The 20,966-nt window shown below is 32.9% G+C and overlaps 1 protein-coding gene across 3 annotated transcripts; it reads left to right on the top strand.

Annotated features, from left to right (window-relative positions):
• The first annotated feature begins 18,334 nt into the window (after positions 1–18,334).
• LOC120150973 (peptidyl-tRNA hydrolase 2, mitochondrial-like) lies at positions 18,335–20,747 on the top strand. 3 transcript variants are annotated; one of them, XM_039163549.1, is made up of 8 exons: positions 18,335–18,457; positions 18,546–18,743; positions 19,096–19,156; positions 19,338–19,374; positions 19,520–19,597; positions 19,705–19,777; positions 20,077–20,116; positions 20,319–20,747. In XM_039163549.1, exons 1-8 carry the CDS (start codon positions 18,416–18,418, stop codon positions 20,366–20,368), a joined length of 579 nt encoding a protein of 192 aa, XP_039019480.1. In that variant the 5' UTR covers positions 18,335–18,415; the 3' UTR covers positions 20,369–20,747. The 3 variants fall into 3 exon arrangements, with proteins under 3 accessions (XP_039019480.1, XP_039019476.1, XP_039019486.1); XM_039163545.1 differs by having other exon boundaries at positions 18,537–18,743; XM_039163555.1 differs by lacking the exon at positions 20,077–20,116 and having other exon boundaries at positions 18,537–18,743.
• The last annotated feature ends 219 nt before the right edge of the window (positions 20,748–20,966 follow it).

Here is a 20,966-nt window from a genome sequence, read left to right as displayed (position 1 = left end):
TAAACTAAGATGATGATGGAGGGAAGGAAAATCTGTCAAGCTAACGTTGAATTGCTCGAACCTCCTCGATCATACGAGCCTCAAGAGCATCCTAACGATGCTAAATCGTATTAAAACGAGAGTCGACATGGGCTCGAAGAGAATCAAAAGACTGAAGCATCCTCTCCTCAAATCCTTGAAAGAAATCTATGACAGGTGTCGGGTCTACGTGAGCCGCTCTATCGGGTTCCTTGCCAACAACATTGTCATGAGCCTCATCCATGCGTTTATCTCCATCGTGCTCATCATCCATATGTTCGTTGTGACGACTACGGACCCAATGCATGTATCCCTCAGGCTCCTCCGAGTAGTTGATATTCGCCATGGTTCCACGACCAATGGTCCTCTCATCGGAAGGAAAATGTCGGGCTCATAAGAAGTGTCGATGTCAAGAAGCTTGAACAAGTGGATAAGGTACATCCCATAGACAAGATTCGATCGAGCCTTCGATTTGATGATAGTCACTATATCGTTGAAGATCATGCTAGCGATATGAAGCTTACGACTATGTTGGATACAAAATATCCACCAATAGTCGCTCTCACGAACGGTGGAGAACTTTGTGCCTCGAGCACGAATACAATTGGAGACAATGAGATAGATAAAACGATCGTGAAGGGAGAAAATGGTGGCTTTATTTTTTATAAGACGTATCTCGGGAGGAAAAGGGCATTTTTAGTTATCATCATTAGTAAGAGGAAGGTCAAAATATTGGGCGACGAAATTGATAGTAATAGTCTGACCTATAAGATGTGAGACAATAGTCCAATAAATGGTGTCATCACAAGTAGTGGATGACACATGGGCATTTGAGTAAAAAGCTCAAACCAATGTAGGGAAAATCAAGCCATGAAAGTTAAGAAAAGTAAAAGAGCTTCATATCTTTCATATTTTGCTCGTAAGAAAAATCCAATTTTTCTAAAAATTTAAAGTTAATTTTTCAGGTTTCGTTGATCGGTCGGTATGCAAAGAACGAGTCAATACGCTCATGATATTTGGTGTTCCGAAAACATTGGTCAATCCAAGAATCAATTTGAATCAAGGATTCGCCCTTTGAAGCCACGATCTTTCTCTTAGTCATTTAAAAAAATTATGAAAATTGAGTTTGAGCCAATATAGATGTTTGAAAGATATTAAAAGTGATTTTGGAAAAATTAAAAACAAATTTTTAGGTGAAAAATAGTGTATGGTTGAATGGTCTTGGTGGTGGTTTTTGGTTGGGACTTTTATCGAACACCTTGTGGGTGTAGAATAAAAAAAATTGGATTTTGAAAGATTTGATCAATTGGTAATACTCCATGAAAGAAAAAACAAATATTTGCAATAAAAACTTGTTCTCTAACCATCTAATTCAACCCAATTTTATCCAAATTATGAAAATTGAAAAGTTGATTTTTGGAAAAATCTTACCTAAATGTGTTGAATCCTTCAAGAATATGTTATGAAACGTTGAAGGGATGGAAGAAGGTTGATTTTTGCACAAAACCCACTTGAAATTTATTCGGATTGAAGGATTTTTTTATGAAAAATGAATTTTTGGGTATTTTGGGAGTTTAGGTTCAAAATATGGTGCTTGGAAAAAAGAGATGTGCGTGAAATAGCCTTTAAAGATCCCTAGATGATTTTGGCCTAAAGGGATCGATCTTTTTTTGCAAAGGGGCCGATCCTTTTTTTAGAAAATTGCATTTTTATTCCAATGACCAAAATTGATGATACAAGACTCGAATTTCATACAACCTAAGTCATATTATTGATAGAAAATTAATTTTAATGACTTGGAGGATACTAAATGTGCATGAATGTCAACTTGAAACATCAAATTATGCAAATTTTTATTATTGGTGATTTGCACAACTAAAGTCCAAATCAAGTCACATAAACATATAATGGCTCTAAAGATACTAAACATGCATATTTTCAATTTTTACTACATTTAAAAATCACATTCTCAAAATCAACATATATGATCAATACAAAGTATGGAGAATATGATTTCACATCAACGATCAAATATCACAAACTTAAGGCCAAAATTATCATCACAAACATATAAGACCATAAGATTGCAACTCATGTAATAAAATCTCCCTCTAACTAATTGCATTTAAGCACTATGTGGGGACACTCAATCATGCATATAAACATTTTAAATCATACAAAGCACAAAATTGAATGAAATTAAAAAATTTGTTACCACTTGAATTTAAGTTTATTTCTTAGGTCTCTCTTTCTTAAAGTGTCATTCATTAGTGTGTTTTAGAGCTTCCAAATACATTGACAATGCTCACTATTGCTCCAACACACCTAAATGAGACATTTACTTGGTTTTTGGTACCCAAATTGCTTTGTGTCCTTGATTGTTAGTTTCAATGCCTCTAGTTCCCTTACAAACCCATACTTATCTTATTTTATAAAATTTTCTTTTCTTTATAAGACAAGTATTAGAATTATGACCATGATAATAGCAATGTGAACATTTTTTCATTATTGACTTTGATGAATTGTTAGAGATAATTTCTTTTTGTTTTATTAAGCATTCAAGCTTAACTTTTAAATCAAGATTTTCTTTTTCTAAATCATTGATTTTGAATTTTGAAACATCAAAATCATTTTTCAAAATTTCATTTTTTTCAAAATCTATTTTTGCTTTCAAAAGAAAATCATTTGCAACTATAAATTTTGAAATAATTTCTTATATTTGGAATTCATGATCTCAAATTCCAAATATAATTCATCATAGGTTTCTTGTAACTCTTTAAAAAATAAGAATTTAAATCACAAAAGTTATAAGATACCTTGGGCTCTTCAAGAGCCATTAAGTACACTAGTTTTGGATTTGAGAGGAGGTTTGAACTTGATATTTCTTCTTTCTTCACCATGAAGCTCTTCAAGCTTATCCCATAGGTCATTGGCATTTGAACATGAAAAAATTTCTTCATACATCGGGACCAAATGCACAAAATAAAATGTGAATGACCATGACATTTTGTTGAAATTTTTTTCGTTCTTGGTCACTCCACTCCTTCATCTTCTTCGTTGGAAAAGAATAATCATTCATGATCATCTCTCATGCTTCAAGATCAATAGATTGGATGAATAGATTCATTAAATTCTTCCAATGACCATAGTTATCTCCAATGAGGTATGAAGTCTTGTTGATCGGTTGGGAGTCCTCTATGTAGAATGAGTCGGAAGTGGAAGCCATCTTTTCAGCTGAATAGAAAATTGATAAACTAGTTTTAGGATCTTCACAAGGTTGTTAAATAGTCAATTATAACCCGATCTGATACCAATTTTTATCTTTATTAATCAACTGAATGTTGCCAAGATGGGGCGAATTGACCTTTTAAGAATTTTGGCGAAATCAATCGGAAAACAAATTTTACGCATTGATTTAGAGTGGTTTGACTTTCTCAAAGTCTACATCCAATACCTTAGCATCCACACTAAGGATTTCTCAAATACACTAGATTTGCTTATCTTTGAGGACAAGGTGTAACCTTACAACAACCCACAAGGATTTTGTTGAAAATATTTTGATATTTCGATATAACAAAATAAGATAAATGAATTTTAAGATTTTCCAAAAAGATTTTCTAAGTATATTCGATATAATTATTCGAATATCAAAATATTACTCCAAATCTTTCAAAAGTCATTTTTAATCCTTACTCAAGTGTAAAATTAAGTTTTAATTTTAAAATTATTTCAAAATAATTTTACAAAGTATTTCGAACCATTTCAAAGCCAAAAATTCCAGAATGTCCAGAGGGAACCAATTCCCCCCAAGGAGGTACCGATTCCCCCCTGTTTAACAGTCGAAATATTTGAATTTTACACTTAGGGAACCGATTCCCCATGAGGGGAACCGATTCCCCATGAGGGGTATTGATTCCCCCCACGCTCCAAGCTGTTTTATTAAATGATTTCACACTAAAACGGCCCTATTGACTCCACTAATCATCCTTCAGAATCATTTGAAGGTGTATTTAAACAAGCTTAGAAGTCATTGATAAAAAACAAGAAACAAGTATCAACAAGAATAAAGAGAGAATCAAAGAGAAAGCATCAAACCTCAAGTTTGAGCATTTTCAAGCCTATTTCATTCAATATTCATTTTTGCTTTCAAGAACACTTATTGTGCTCAATTGTATTATTCTTGAGTGTTCTTTCTTTTTTCTAGAATTGTACAAACATATTGCCTTGTGAGGATTTTCTTGTAAGTTTGCAAAATTTGTATTGTTCTCTTTGGGAGAGAGTATTCTCAAGAATTTGGGGTATAATTCTTGAGGGATTTGTAAGGTTACTGTAACACCCCCAACCCATACCCGACCCGGATATGAGTCAAAGATACTACATTGACTTTAAAACACAACTGTTAACAAATAATAGTAAAATATTTGAACTTATATTAAGAAAATACAATAATATACATACTGTAATATAAGTTTACCAAAATATTCAGAGCATACACAACTTAAACCTTTAATTACATGCCAACTGCTATTTACATAACCTACTGATTAAGTTGCTTCTGATCTGATGGTTGCAGGAGTAATACTGTCAAGCTGCTTCACCTGTCTCGTCTATTTCCTCGAATCCTACGTGTGAAACACTCACACGCTAAGTCATCGACTTAGTGAGGCAATAATAATAACAAGGCAATGTAATGAAAATGTCATGATCATATGAAATGAGATACAAACATGTACTTAATCAATGTAGTATACATCATTAATATCCATACCTGTAAGCGTATGACTGTAACATTCATGAATCTGTATTAATAAGTTTATTGGCCCATGATAGCATATTGAGAACCTAAGGTATCGGAGTAATGTGAGGTTGTGCACTATGCTGTCACCACAGCTCGTATAAATACACCAAAGTGCCCCGTAGAATTGCACCGTAGTGCCATATAATGATGTCCATAAGGACCACATAGAATTCCTTAAGAATCATATACATATACTATGGATCAAGTATGTGTCTTTCAAGACTTCACACATGTTCCAAAGAATATACATATGTCCCAAAGAACCGCGTAGAATTGCACCGTAGTGCCATATAATAATGTCCATAAGGACCACATAGAATTCCTTAAGAATCATATACATATAGGGATCAAGTATGTGTCTTTCAAGACTTCACACATGTTCCAAAGAATATACATATGTCCCAAAGAACCGCGTAGACCCTCTACCCTTGGCATGCCAACTATACCTATAGTTCTCATCTACATAACATGGGCTTTTACATTTCACGTAGTCTATATCGCGTAGACATGTAATTCCTTACCTTTTCACATAGTCATAACTTTTCCCACATATTCATGTCATATAATGCATTTTATATGAATCATGTCATGTCTCTAATACAGAATATGCTCATGTACCAAGATATAAAATCTAGACTTATCACAAGTCTAGAATGGAGTATATTTCTATAATCATGCTATGCATATGCACTCACCTATACTTCTTTGCCTTTTCCTCGATCGATCCTACTTGTAGATTGTTCCCGAACTCGTGTAGGCTCGGTATCTACATAAACATAATTTTCAAGATGATCATCAATGTCTATGTCTTGAAATTAAGCTTTAATAGCTTACTAATTTAAGGAATTAATAGCTTAGTCTTTCTTTCTTTTCTTCCTTTTTTTTCTCATGGGGGAATCGGTTCCCCCCCCTGGGGGTATCGATTCCCCTCTAGCATTCTGGAAATTCATATTCGTTGAGGGGGTATCGGTTCCCCTTGAATGGGTACCGATTCCCCTAGCCCGAAAATCCTATTTTGAGCTCGAAAATCCTTTCCTTTCAGCTCAAATATACATATTTCACTCCCTTTAATACTCTTAGCTTTCATACCCTTACTTAAACTAATTATTATCCATTCAATACCTCTAAAACTAAGAAAACTACTCATCCATATAGAATTGAAGAATCTTACTCCAATTCCAACTTGTTCTAATTTCAATTCTATTACTTCATACTTCTTAATTGACTTATTGACAAGTCAAAAATCTTATTCAAACTTCAAAAACTCATCCATATCAAAATTTCTTCTAAAAACTCATTTTCCAAATCTATCTCTAAAACACTTATCTTGTTGTTTTAATGTCATATAAGCTTTCCTTTAGCTTATATAACATCTAAACTTTCATTTCCAATCTTAAAAATCAAAGAAACTACCAAGGTTCAGATTCTTACCTTTACTTGCAAGCTCCACGTTTGGAGAAGGAAGAGAAGAAGATAAGAAAGAATGAAGAAGAAATGAGAGGATTCTGGAAACCTAATGCCCACGTGGGTTCTAATATAATCCCCAAGGAATATTTAATTATTTCATTTACTCAATTACTCTTTTACCCTCTTAATTCCCCTTCTTTATAATTCAATCCTACACCAAATAACTCAAATAGATCATTACACTCTTCCATCATTTTACTTAAATCACCAAATGTTGAAACTTTGCAAATTAATCACTAACCCGGCATGGAGGATGTTACAGTTACTCTTTGTCCTCAAAAGAAAGACAAATTAGTGAATTTGTGGAAAATCCTTAGTGTGGATAGCTAAGGTAGTGGACGTAGACTTTGGTTAAGAAAGTTGAACCACTCTAAATCGCTGCGCAATTACTTTCAATTTTCTGCACAAGCTTCCACCGGAATTTTTATTTTCCAATTCACCCCCCTCTTGGCCATATTAATAGATCGATTAACTCAATAATTTTAATCAGAGCTTGACTCATTTGAAGGTTTAACCGTCTCTTGATTAGATCCGGGAAGAGTTACATCGATAATTAAAGTTATCAATGTCCTCCACTTCAAACGTCGACTCCGGTCTCGATTCGATGCCCGTCAACAAGCCTCATTTCTTCAATGGAGCTAACTATGCCTATTGGTTGAGAAAGTCGAACCACTCTAAATCGCTGCGCAATTACTTTCAATTTTCTGCACAAGCTTCCACTGGAATTTTTATTTGCCAATTCACTCCCCTCTTGGCCATATTAATAGATCGATTAACTCAATAATTGGCATCAGAGCTTGACTCATTTGAAGGTTTAACCATCTCTTGAGTAGATCCGGGAAGAGTTACATCGATAATTAAAGTTATCAATGGCCTCCACTTCAAACGTCGACTCCGGTCTCGATTCGATGCTCGTCAACAAGCCTCATTTCTTCAATGAAGCTAACTATGCCTATTGGAAGAATATGATGATGTATTTCATTCAAACCAGTGACATGGGAGCATGGAATATTGTAGAAGACAGATATATCAAGCCTCTCACTTATCCAAGATTGTGGAGTGAAGGAGAGACAAAAATGTTCCAGCTCAACTCCAAAGCCATCCATACCATATTTTGTGCTCTTGGACCAGATGAATATGAAAGAGTTTCATCTTGTAAAACCGCCAAAGAAATATGGGATAAACTACAAGTCACTCATGAAGGCACCGACAAGGTAAAAGAATCTAAAATTAGTCTTCTAACACATAGCTATGAAAATTTCAGGATGAAACCAAATAAAGATATCAAAGCTATGACGGGTAGATTCTCAACGATTGTCAATGGTCTCAAATCATATGGAGAGATTATTCCAAACGAAAAGTTTGTGAGGAAGTTAGTTTACTCACTTCCAAAATCATGGCAATCCAAGAAGACTGCAATCATCGAGGCTAAGAACTTAAAGTCCTTAACTCTTGAAGAGCTAATCGGTTCCCTCCTCACTCATGAAATAATGCTTGAAGATGAGGTGAAACTCGATAAGATTGAAGAGACACCAAATGAGAAGGAGAAGAAGAAAAACATTGGAGTTGCTCTCAAATCCACAAAAGAAGAGAGTGATTCGGATGAAGATGACGATGACAAGAAAATGGCATTTTTTGCCAAACGGTTCAGAAAAATGATGAGACCTTACCGAGGAAGAAAATTCAAACGAAATGAAGGCCTAAAAATGAACCAAAAGAGAAGGACCCGATCATTTGCTATGAATGTAAAAAGTCGGGGCATGTCAAATATGATTGCCCACAATTGAAGAGAAAGAGTCAATCAAAGAATAAGCACAAGGATCATGTGGCTACATGGAGCGATGAAGAAGGTTCCGATAAAGAGGAACAAGAAGTAGCAAACTTGTGTTTAATGGCATTCGGGGAAGATTCTAAGGTAACCTCTAACTCATATGAATTTGATGATTTATCTTATGATGAGCTATTAGAGGAATATAATGGGTTGGCTTCAGATTATGAGAAATTGTTTTTAAAATATAAAAATGATGTTTCAAAATTAAAAAATGAAAATAAACTCATATCCAAAACCAACAACGATCTTGCAAGTAAAATCAAAGATTTGCAAATCAAACTAGAAGAGTTTGAAAACAAAAATTCGGATTTGCAAAATTTACTTTCAAATGTCAATGATAATCATCAAAAGAAAATTGATGATCTTAAAGCTTCTTTTGATAAAGTTGGAAAAAAACGTTTTGAAAAAGTAGAAAATTCAAAATCCAACTTTGTTAGAAAAAGTTTTAAAAACTACAATCATAGAGGTCCCCGAAGAACCTCTAATGAAAAAGTCATTAGAAGTATATGGGTTCCTAAAGGACTCATTACTACTAAAGATAAAGATATCCTACACAATTGAATACCTAAGGGGACTAGGATTTTGGAAACTAATGAATATGGACCCAAAAGAATTTGGGTACCAAAAATTAGAAATTAATCTAAACTTTGTAGGAAAAGGAGCATTGCTACAAGGCACGGGAAACAAATTCAAATTCATGGTACCTTGATAGTGGATGCTCGAGACACATGACTGGGGACAACAGCCGGTTTATTGAGCTTAAAGCCAAAAATTGAGGAGAAGTGACTTTTGGTGATAACTCAAAAGGTCACATTGAAGGTATAGGCACTATAGGTAATACCTCTTCCATACAAATTAAGAATGTTTTATATGTGAATGGATTAAAGCATAATCTTTTGAGTATTAGTCAATTATGTGATAAAGGATTCAATGTCATGTTTGAAACCAATGGTTGTAAAGTTATTGACATTGCATCTAATCGAATTATGCTTGTTGGTTATAGAATAGGAAACATATACATGGTGCATTTAGACTCTATTGATATGACTAATTTATGCCTAGCTGCTAAGGATGAGCATGATAGTTGGTTATGGCATAGGAGACTAGGACATGCTAGTATGAGTGTTTTGCAACGGTTAATTCAAGGAGACTTAGTAAGAGGGCTGCCTAAACTGAAATTTGATAATGATAAAATATGTGATGCTTGTGCTAAAGGAAAACAAAAGCGAGTTTCTTTTAAATCCATTAATGATGTATCAACTAGTAGAGTATTGCAATTGATCCATTTAGATCTTTTTGGGCCATCTAGAACTACTAGCTTGGGTGGGAAACAATATGCATTTGTCTTGGTAGATGACTATTCTAGATATACTTGGGTTCTATTCTTAAGTACTAAAGATGAAGCATTAGAAAATTCATCACGTTTTCAAAAGTAATCCAAAATGAAAATGTTACTCTATAACTAGTGTTAGGAGTGATCATGGAACTGAATTTGAAAATCTTGGATTTACTGAATTTTGTAATTATAATGGTATTAGTCATAATTTTTCACCACCAAGAACTCCTCAACAAAATAGAGTTGTTGAAAGGAAAAATCAAACTTTAGAAGAAATGGCTAGAACCATGCTTTGTGAAAACAATTTGCCAAAATATTTTTGGCTGAAAGCCACAAATACTGCTTGTTATGTTATTAATCGAGTAATGATTATGCCTATTTTGAAGAAAACTCCATATGAACTTTTTAAAAATAAAAAAGCCTAACATTAGCTATTTTCATCCTTTTGGATATAAATGTTTTGTTTTAAACAATGGTAAAGACAATCTTGGCAAATTTGATGCTAAAAGTGATGAAGGAATTTTTCTGGGTTATTCCTTAAATTCTAAAGCTTGTCGAGTATTTAATAAAAGACCTTTAGTTGTAGAAGAGTCTAAACATGTTGTTTTCGACGATAACCTCCTTCCGAGGAAGGATTCTTGTGTGAATGATGATGTAGGTGTTATAAATACAAATGACGTTAGACATGACATTGGAGAACCATCATCAAAGGAAGAAACGAAAAATGAGGAAACTCATGATCTTCTCGAGAATCCAACCATTGAAGAAAGGGAAGTCTCTTACCCAAGGGAATACAACTATGTCAAGGATGGTGAGATTATAGGTGATCCATCCAAAGGGGTAACAACTCGATCCTCTCTTAGAAATATTTGTAATTATGTGGCATTTATCTTATGCATAGAGCCTAAGAATATTAAAGAAGCATTAAATGATGAACATTGGATTATGGCTATGCAAGAAGAGTTAAATTAATTTGAGAGAAGTAAAGTCTGGACATTAGTTGAAAGTCCTAGTAATAAATCTACTGTAAGTACTAGATGGGTATTTAAGAATAAGCTTGATGAGAGTGGTAATATAGTGAGAAACAAGGCTAGACTTATTGCTCAAGGGTACACTCAAGAAGAGGGCATAGACTATGATGAAACATACGCTCCCGTAGCTAGGATGGAAGCAATTAGAATGTTATTAGCATTTGCATGTTTTCATGAATTTATATTATATCAAATGGATGTTAAAAGTGCATTTTTAAATGGTTTTATTAAAGAAGAAGTGTATGTGGAACAACCTCCAGGTTTTGAAGATTCAAAATTTCCGGATCATGTTCTTAAATTGACAAAAGCACTTTATGGTTTAAAACAAGCTCCTAGAGCTTGGTATGAAAGATTGACAAACTTTTTAATTGAAAAAGGTTTTTCAAAAGGGAAGGTTGACACTATATTGTTTTTAAAGCATAAAGGTAAATATTTATTAGTAGTTCAAATTTATGTTGATGATATAATATTTGGTTATACTAATGATGTTCTTTGCCAAAGAATTTTCTAAGCTAATGCAAAGCGAATTCGAGATGAGCATGATGGGGGAGCTCTCATTTTTCTTGGGACTCCAAATCAAGCAAAGAAAATATGGCATCTTCATCAATCAAGCTAAATACGTCAAAGATATGCTCAAAAAGTTTGGACTGGAAAATGGGAAACCTTATGACACTCCAATGAGCTCTTCTACAAAGCTTGACTTGGATGAATGAGGTAAATTTGTGGATGTTAAATTATATAGGTCAATGATTGGTTCTTTGCTCTATCTAACTACAAGTAGACCGGACATTATGTTTGGTGTTTGCTTATGTGCTAGATTTCAATCATGCCCTAAGGAATCACATTTACTAGTTGTTAAGAGAATCTTTAGATACCTTAAGGACACTCCTAGTTTAGGACTTCGGTATCCTAGAGATTCTAGCTTTAGCTTGCAAGCCTTTTCTGATGCGGATTATGGAGGATGCAAATTAGATAGGAAAAGCACCTCCGGTACTTGCCAATTCCTTGGAAATATGCTGATTTCTTGGTTTTCAAAGAAACAAAATTGTGTTGCATTATCTACCACTGAAGCCAAATACATTTCAGCTGGTAGTTGTTGTGCACAAGTTTTATGGATGAAACAACAACTTTTTGATTATGGAATTGAAGTAGGTACCATTCCTATCAAGTGTGACAATACTAGTGCTATTTGTCTCACTAAAAATCCCATCCAACACTCTAAAACTAAGCACATTGAAATAAGACATCATTTCATTAGAGACCATATCACTAAGGAAGATGTAGTTCTAGAATTTGTTGATACTTTGCATCAATTAGCGGATATATTTACAAAGCCTTTAGACAAGGAACGTTTTTTGGACACTTAGGAGAGAATTAGGTTTAACTAACCTATCTTCACTTAGTGTTTAAAATAATTTTAGCACTTTTAAGAATAAATGAAAACTGCATATAATAGTAATTTTTTGATTGCATTCATTACTTTTAGTTAGGGGGAGTTTATGATTTTTGGTGAAAATTAACTTTATGTTCAAATACTTTTTAATGATAAATTTGATTGATTGAACATGATTAATTTTCAATATATGAGTTGCCAATACCACTAGAGAAAATTAATTTAGCATTTTGAGTGTTTAAAAATCAGATTTTAACATTTTAGTGTAGAGGAAATCGATACCCCCCTTGAAGGGGAACTGATTCCCCCTGTAGGGGAATCGATACCCCCTTGGGGTTCTGGGTTTAACACGGGCAGAACACCCCAAAAACTCAAACCCTCTCTTATTCTCTTCACGCCGTTTCTCCTCTCTACTCTCTCACTATCTTCATATTTCATCAAAACAACATTTTTAATCGGAATTCTCTTCAAACATCATCTACTAAACCTGTTGGAATCATAAAAAACGTGCAAACTTCATCTAATCTCACTAAAATTTGAAATTCTTCAAGATATTTTTCTAAAACTTCTATTTCATCAATTTTTGATTTTAGAACTAGTTTTAATTAGTTCTAGGTTGAACTTTAGATCGCGCATTGATTGTTTAGTGATTAGAAACTCGATTCTATAACTAATTTCATCAAAAATACAAGAATTTTCAAAGATTTTGAAAAATTTCAAAATTTAAAAAAAAAATATTTTCAAATTGTTGTGTTTTGATTTAATTATGTTGTTATTATGAAAACTATATATATTGATTCTCAAAACCTTATTTTTCAATAGTTTGCAAAAACTTTGCCCATTAGGATTGGTATAAAGAACCTTGAAATATTAAGGACTCAATTGAGTTTTGGGATTGATTATTTTGCATACATATGTTTTTAAAATTGCAGGTTATCTTTCTATTCCGATTATCTTAAATCATGTCTCATAAATGTTCTAGGGCTTCCTCTAGTCGTTATAGCCAACCTCCAAACTCACCTCCAAATCCTCCACCTATCCCACAAATTCCTATTCCTAATCCCGATGATCCAAACATGACCATTCGCAATTCTTGTTTCAATGAACCCGGTCGTAAACAAAATCTCTACTTTAGGTTTTGTCAATACTTTGAGTTCTATAAAATCCGGGAAGAACGTATCCCATCTCTTCAAGCCATGTTAGACATCAATTTTCTTCATCTTCCTACTCTTCATGAGTGGAAATTTGACAAACTCTTCAAGCTTGAACCATTGTCTACCATCAACTTGTTCGTATCTTCTACTCTAATGTCGTTTGCATTAAAAACCGAGAGAAAACCTTAACCATAGGAATCCAATCCTATCTTCTATGATGATTCTTTCATCTTGACTCAGAATCCATTGCCAAAGCATTAGGATTAGATAATGAAGGGTTAGACGATGAAAAACTTACGGTAGGATCTCAGTATAAGCGAAGGGATAGTGCAAGTGTTCTAGACCTTCATGACTGTTTTCTTTACCTAATGATCTCTTGGTGGTTTAGACCATCCGGAGGCCGTTACTCTACTCTTCGAGCCTTAGATCTATTTTGGCTTCATTGTGTCCAAAATAATCTCAAAATTAACCTTCCACAAATTATTTTTGTTGAACTTGTCGAAACCGTAAATCTTGTTCCCAATAAGAAATTATGTTCTTCTTTAGTTTACGGTTGTATTCTTAGTAATCTGTTTAAGAAGGCTGGGCTTAGAGTTGGTCTTGATGCTTTCTTTCCCCTCAAAAAACAAATCAATCTATTTTCTTTAACTAAATCGGGATGGAAGATCAATGAAGAAACTGGTCTTTGGGTTCATACCGGTGATCAACCTCCGAAAGAAAACGACTCCGATAATGAGCCAGATCAGCACGAGAAACAAGCACCTCCAGAGGAACAACCTCGTCTAGAGTATCAAATGCCTCCATACTTTCGATCTTTTATGGAGAACATTGATTTGAGGCTTACATCTATCGATTCAAATCTGACTACTACCACCGAAACGATGAATCGTCGTTTTGATTCGTTGGACGAAAGGGTCGATGCACTATCACGTGATGTGACCAATATTTGGTCACATTTATCTCCTCCTGATGCACCGATGGACGATTAGGCCCTGTTCGTGCTTATCTTTAATGGATCAAAACTTCAAACTTATTGTTTTAACATTTTGGATATTTTGGAATGTTTGAATTTGTGGATTGTTTGACTTTGAATTTGTTTGAATTTATGGATGTTTGAACTTATATTTATATATATATTTGGTTTGGTTAAATTTATTCATTATTGCATCATTTACATCAATTAGATATATGCCCAATTTTGTCATGTCACATTGTTTATGAATATTGATTATGAAACTAATGGCTAACGTTTCTCTTGATTGTGATCTTAGCAGCTTAAGCTATATATATATTTATAATCAATTGGTTAAATGATTTCAAAACCTTGTTTAAAATCTTTTAAAAGTCTTTTTGATTTAACAAAAAGGGGGAGAAATGTTAAAGTGTTTTAAAGGGGAGAAGTGTTAGAGTAAGGGGGAGTAATTTCAAAACTTGATTTCAAAATCTTAATATTACTAAAATGTTTTGTTATATCAAAAAGAGGGAGATTGTTGAAAATATTTTGATATTTCGATATAACAAATTAAGATAAATGAATTTTAAGATTTTCCAAAAAGATTTTCTAAGTATATTCGATATAATTATTCGAATATCAAAATATTACTCCAAATCTTTCAAAAGTCATTTTTAATCCTTACTCAAGTGTAAAATTAAGTTTTAATCTTAAAATTATTTCAAAATAATTTTACAAAGTATTTCGAACCGTTTCAAAGCCAAAAATTCCAGAATGTCCAGAGGTAACCGATTCCCCCCAAGGGGGTACCGATTCCCCCCTGAATGGTTTGGCTCTGAGAAAAACAGAATGCTCGGAGGGAACCGATTCCCCCCAAGGGGGTACCGATTCCCCCTGTTTAACGGTCGAAATATTTGAATTTTACACTTAGGGAACTGATTCCCCATGAGGGGGTACCGATTCCCCCCCCCCACGCTCCAAGCTGTTTTATTAATTGATTTCACACTAAAATGGCTCTATTGACTCCACTAATCATCCCCAACGTTCAGAATCATTTGAAGGTGTATTTAAACAAGCTTAGAAGCCATTGATCAAAAACAAGAAACAAGTATCAACAAGAATCAAGAGAGAATCAAAGAGAAAGCATCAAACCTCAAGTTTAAGCATTTTCAAGCCTATTTTCATTCAATATTCATTTTTTGCTTTCAAGAACACTTATTATGCTCAATTGTATTATTCTTGAGTGTTCTTTCTTTGTTCTAGAATTGTGTAAACATCTTGCCTTGTGAGGATTTTCTTGTAAGTTTGCAATATTTGTATTGTTCTCTTTGGGAGAGAGTATTCTCAAGAATTTGGGGTATAATTCTTGAGGGATTTGTAAGGTTACTCTTTGTCCTCAAAAGAAAGACAAATTAGTGAATTTGTGGAAAATCCTTAGTGTGGATAGCTAAGGTAGTAGACGTAGACTTTGGTTGAGAAAGTCGAACCACTCTAAATTACTGCGCAATTACTTTCAATTTTCTACACAAACTTCCACCGGAATTTTTATTTGCAAATTCACCCCCCTCTTGGCCATATTCATAGATCGATTAACTCAATAGTTTTATACCCCAAAACCTTATTTACACTCTATCCAAAAGGGGAATTACAAATAAAGAAAACAAAGAGAAAATCTCACAAGACAATTGTGTTTGCACTAATTAAGCTCTCACCCAAATCACACTTGATTAAGCACAAAACAAAACTTTGATGTTGGTAGATTGGTTCAATATGTTTCTTATTAACCTTGGAAAGCTTTGACCTTCAATTTATACATTCTTCATTAATTGTAGTTGTTTGGAGCCTTTGGGGATCATTATAATCGTTTTTTACAACCAAAAACAATATTTAATGCACAAGGGATTGATCCTTTTGTGAAAGTGAACGATCCTTTTGGTGAAGGGATCAATCATTTTACTCGAGGGATAGATCTTTTTGTAAAGGGATCAATCCCAAACCTATTGGAATCTATGGGATCAATCATTTTTCAAGGAGATTGATCCATTGGTCAAAGGGATCGATCATTTTTGTAAAGGGATCGATCCCAAACCTACTAGAATCCAAGAGATCGATCCTTTTTTCAAGGGGATCTATTCATTAGTCAAAGGGATCGATTCTTTTTGTAAGGGATCAATCATTTGAGCCAGAAAAGCTTGGAAACTCAACTTTAAAACGCGAAAATGATTGAGTATTTTTTTTGAAAAGGTTCACTAAGTTGAAAAACATTTAAAACATATTTTTCAAGTAAATTTAGACTTTGAGTTTTTTTCAATAAAGTTCTAATCAATTCAATTAAGTCCAAAATCAATTTTACAAATTATTGTTATATCAAAATCTTAATTCAACACATTAGATACACATGTTTTACAAAAACAATTAGACACTATAAGTTTATTTTGAGTATAACTTAGATATTTATTTTTACATTAAGGCCCTGTTTGGCGTAGCTTTTTAGACGCACTTTTAGTTGAAAAATCTGTTTTGACCACAAAATCAATGCCAAACGGGTAAAAAATGAAAAAAAAATTACGGTGGAAACAGTGGTTTCAAACCAACCGCAAAAGCTAAGATTTGTATCTTTTCATTTTCAACTTTGCGTTTGGGAGCAAATTATAATTTTAACCTTATTAATGCACGGGCTCCACTCAATTATGTATTTACATTTTATTTTAATAATTTAATATGAACATCTTTAAAAAATAATTTATTTCAATTATTTCAAGTTTTAATTTTATTTGGGTTTATAGTAATTCGGGTATCAGGTCGGGTCAATATCGGATCAGTTGATTTCAGATTGGTTGATTTTCATATCAGATCAATATCCGATCAGTTATTTTTTATTTGAGTCAACTTTAGATCTTCAGGTCATTTTGGTTTAAGTTGGATATAAGTCAAATCAAGTATATATAGAATTATTGATATATTTTTGTAAAAAAAAAAATCTTTTAAATCTTATCATTTGTGTTCACTTTCATTCAAATTCAATTTATCATTTACTAATTATAGTTTAATTCAAACTCGACCTATAAGATATGTTAGAGTTTGTGATATTTTTTATTGATCCAGACTGAAAAGTTTATGGTACTATCTATTTGATTAAAAAACAAAATTCTTAATTATAAATTTATTATCTATTAAAATTTTAAATTAGATACTTGATGTTTAATTATAAATATTATGTTTGAATAAATATTATTCTAAATATATCTATAAATGATATTATATTATTATATCATTGATAATATTTTAATTTTAAATTATAAAAAATGGATAGTTTAATATTATAAAAATAAGTTATTTGTGTAGTATTAAATAAGTTATATTTATATTAAATTTAAATAACTATATTTTTTTGTATGCAAAAGATGAAATTCCTTGTAGTGAGTCTGGAAAGTTATTTTAGTAGTTCAAAGTAAATATAATAATCTATTTAAACCATAGTTTAATCTATTTTTTTCAAACATATAGTAGTTTAACTTGTTTAATGATTTTATTAATAAGAGATGTAATTAGTATATACGTATAATTTAGGATAAAATTAAAATATTCAAAAAAAATTGGGACCAATTTAGGATGAAAATCATAGGTTGTGGATGAAAATGAAAGTTTGAGGACTAATTTAGAATAATAGTCATGGTTTAAGGATGAAATTGAAATATTTAAATGCTTAGGGACTAATTTGAAATGAGGGTGATAGATTGAGGACATATGATGCAATTAACTCATTAATATTCATAATTTGATTTAAATAAATTGAAAAGGAATTTAATAAGTTATTTTACTATTTTATACATTTTAATTTAATTATCAAGTTAAAATCGGGTCAATGTTTAATTCAAATCAGGTTTAGATAAATTAAATTTGAGTTAGTTTTAGTTTGGTTAAAATTCAGGTCGATTTCGACTCGATTCAGTTTTTTGAGTTTCGAGTCAAATTTATGTCATCTTGTTTGGGTCTCAGTTCAGGTAAATCAATCAGATAATCGAGTTCAAGCCAAATTTACGAGGTCTAAGTATTAATAAGTGTAAATATAATTAAAATTTTATATTTTAATTTATAACCTAATAATTATGATAAATATTTTATCTTTTCAAACTTATTTTTAACAACAATCTTAAAAAAATTTAAAAATTTAAATTATACTTTAAATAACACATTAAAAAATATTTTTTTACAATACTTTTAAAATTACTTTTTAAAAGTATTGCCAACCTGACCCTCTAATTTGTGGCGATTATGTTAGGAAAGACGTAGGTTAACATGTTAGAAAGTAAAAGAGTAGCGGTGTATTCGAAGGCCACCGCGACAACGTCATTTTATCTCTTGGCATTCTTCTAAAACTCCCGTTTTCCCTCATAACTGTTAAAACCCAATTCAGTCTGTGTTGTGAAAGATCATGTGGGCTTCCACTCCAAACTCTTCTCAACCTTCAAACAAGGTACTTCTCGCTTCTTCTTATTTGTTTTTAGCTCTTTATATTTTATTTGTACTAATCGATAGTACTTGTGCGATATCAGAAGCTGCAGAAGCAGAAAAATGAAATATTAGGAGTGAGTTTCAAACCCGAAAACTTTATTCCGGGCCTTGTTATCGGTTTCATACTTGGGTTATTTTGGGATTTGTCTAAACCCACTAAAACCCTTTCCAAGAAGAAGAATTTCCTACCTGGAAAGCTTCAAGAACATGACCTTGTTTCCTCAAATGCTGACCAAGAACTTAAATTGGTATGTTTTTCCCCTTCCTTTTGTATTGTCACTTCTTAGAATTTTATTAATAATTTTAACTGATAACAAATGCTCTGGCATTTTAGTGTATTTAGGCTGCTTTGATGACTGAATTTCTTTTAGTGTAAAGGGAATTGCTTTGTTGGTTTACTTGTTTGGTGTACTCATTCCTAGAAGCTAATTTTTCTTCTCTTCCTCCGAATGCTTAACTTGATTGTATAATTCCATGCGCTTTCCTGAATTTGTTGACTTAAATTTGTCTTCATGATTAGTAAATTAGGCATTACCCAAAAGTATTGACTAATGGTATTCATGAACTCTAAACTTTTGAGTCTTGAACTGCTTATGGCAGGTTTTAGTGGTTAGACAAGACCTTAAGATGAAATCAGGGAAGATTGCATCTCAATGCGCCCGTAAGATTCCTTTGTTACTCTTAAAATCTGAAATTTTGCTTTCGATTTTAAAATCTATGACTTTTTAGCTTTACTAACATTATCTCCTCAGCCACACACACCCACTCCCCTCCCACTGTCACGATTCCATATAGCCTAACCTTCAATTGTTTGACTGAATCTTTCCTGCCCAAATATACAGATGCTGCCACTGGCATGTATGCAGAATTGATGCATAGGTACGTTTCTCTTGATAACAAGTCAGTTTCTTAATTTGATATTCACTTTGTGACCTTGCTTTATTGGAAGATCCTCTTATCCGTGATAGTTACTTGTGCAAGTGAAATTATTTAATCAACAGTCAATCATGTAAAAATATTGCAGTGATCGATCCCTTCTAAGGCAATGGGAGGATTGCGGGCAACCCAAAATTGTTGTCACATGCAGGAATCAACAAGAAATGTAAGCGGGTGATTTTGTTAGGAATTTGGTTGGGGGGGGGGGGGTTCTCACCGTCTATATCAACTTAGGTCAATAGTTGTGTAAGTGTACTTTCATTTTCTTGTCAGGAATAAGCTAAGGGAAGCAGCTGAGAATATTGGCCTTCCCACTTTTGTTGTTGCTGACGCTGGAAGAACACAGGTATTTTTCTGAATCAATTCGTGTAATCTCACAATTAGTTTACCTGAATGTAATGGCAACTTATAAGTCTAAAGGCATATCTGAACCAATAGACTCGTTATCCTGATGTAATGGCAACTTTTAGTTGTTTGAGGTTCTATTAGTGTAAGGACTCTAAGCGGTTTTTCAGTTTTTTCTACAGCATCATTGTGCATGATTGTTTAATTTCTTGAATTCGATATTTGAGTAGTAATTTCATAGTGCTTATTATTTGGAAGAAAAATTTGGGGCCAAGGTCTCATAACAGCTTTATTGAACAGGTTTCAGCAGGGTCAAAGACAGTTCTTGCCATCGGACCTGGTTTGTTTCTTTTATATTTTCTTCTAAAACTGATGTCGTATTTGCTTTTCCTTGATAGATACTTCACTGTATTCCATGATGAGTCCATTGCATAATAGATTAAAATGGCATGAGAAATGATAAAAAATGCAGCTTCCACACCTATGTATGTTGCAATTCACTTTCACTTTTTTGTCATACATCCTTTTTTGTGATTGTGCAGGATCGAAAGTGGCAGTTGATTCAGTGACAGGAAAGTTGAACTTACTCTGATGTTCATGAAGAAATAAATCCCTGTATTGCTGCCCATCCACATTCCTCTGTCACGAGTCTAACCGCTTCACGACTAGTATTTTTCGGCGGAGGACTATCCTTTGATGAATTGTGGAACAAGCAATACAACAAATCAAAGCAGTTGGTAGATGAGGATATCTAACCATTCATTGGTAGGAGTAGGAAATACCAATTGGAATTGTTGTTAGAACACCAGTTTGCTCATTTCTTATATGATTATTATGTACCCTAACCATTGATGGGGCTGCTTTTCCTACAATAAGTTTATTAGGTATGATCTAGTTTTATTCGATGGGAATTCAAAAGGAAATAATGTTATTTATTATTATTTAAAAATTTAAAAAAATTGTTCTTATAAGTTGGTGATTCAACTAAGCAGTCTTTTGCATTTTGTTTCGATAAAAATATTTTTATCTATCAAATGATAATTCTCGTCGAGTTTTTTAACAAAATGCCAAAATTTATTAGATAGGTTATTTAATTATAATCAGGTTCGGTAATAACTTAGAGGGAGAGTGAGTTTTAGTAATTAATGTCCTTTGCAATCACCTTTTGGTAATTTCCTTCGACGAAGCCT

The sequence above is a fragment of the Hibiscus syriacus genome, unplaced genomic scaffold (genome assembly GCF_006381635.1).
Source record: "Hibiscus syriacus cultivar Baekdansim isolate YM2019G1 unplaced genomic scaffold, ASM638163v2 tig00002793_pilon, whole genome shotgun sequence".
In the NCBI taxonomy this organism is placed as follows: Eukaryota; Viridiplantae; Streptophyta; class Magnoliopsida; order Malvales; family Malvaceae; genus Hibiscus; species Hibiscus syriacus.
Note: the sequence above shows the minus strand (reverse complement) of the source record. Positions and strands in the feature narration are given on the sequence as shown.

Coding starts and splice junctions, on each gene's coding strand:
- LOC120150973 (XM_039163545.1), top strand. CDS start 18,416: ATGTGGGCTTCCACTCCAAACTCTTCTCAACCTTCAAACAAG. Junction 19,598..19,704: donor TGCAGGAATCAACAAGAAAT/GTAAGCGGGTGA, acceptor TTTTCTTGTCAG/GAATAAGCTAAGGGAAGCAG. Junction 19,778..20,076: donor CTGACGCTGGAAGAACACAG/GTATTTTTCTGA, acceptor TTTATTGAACAG/GTTTCAGCAGGGTCAAAGAC.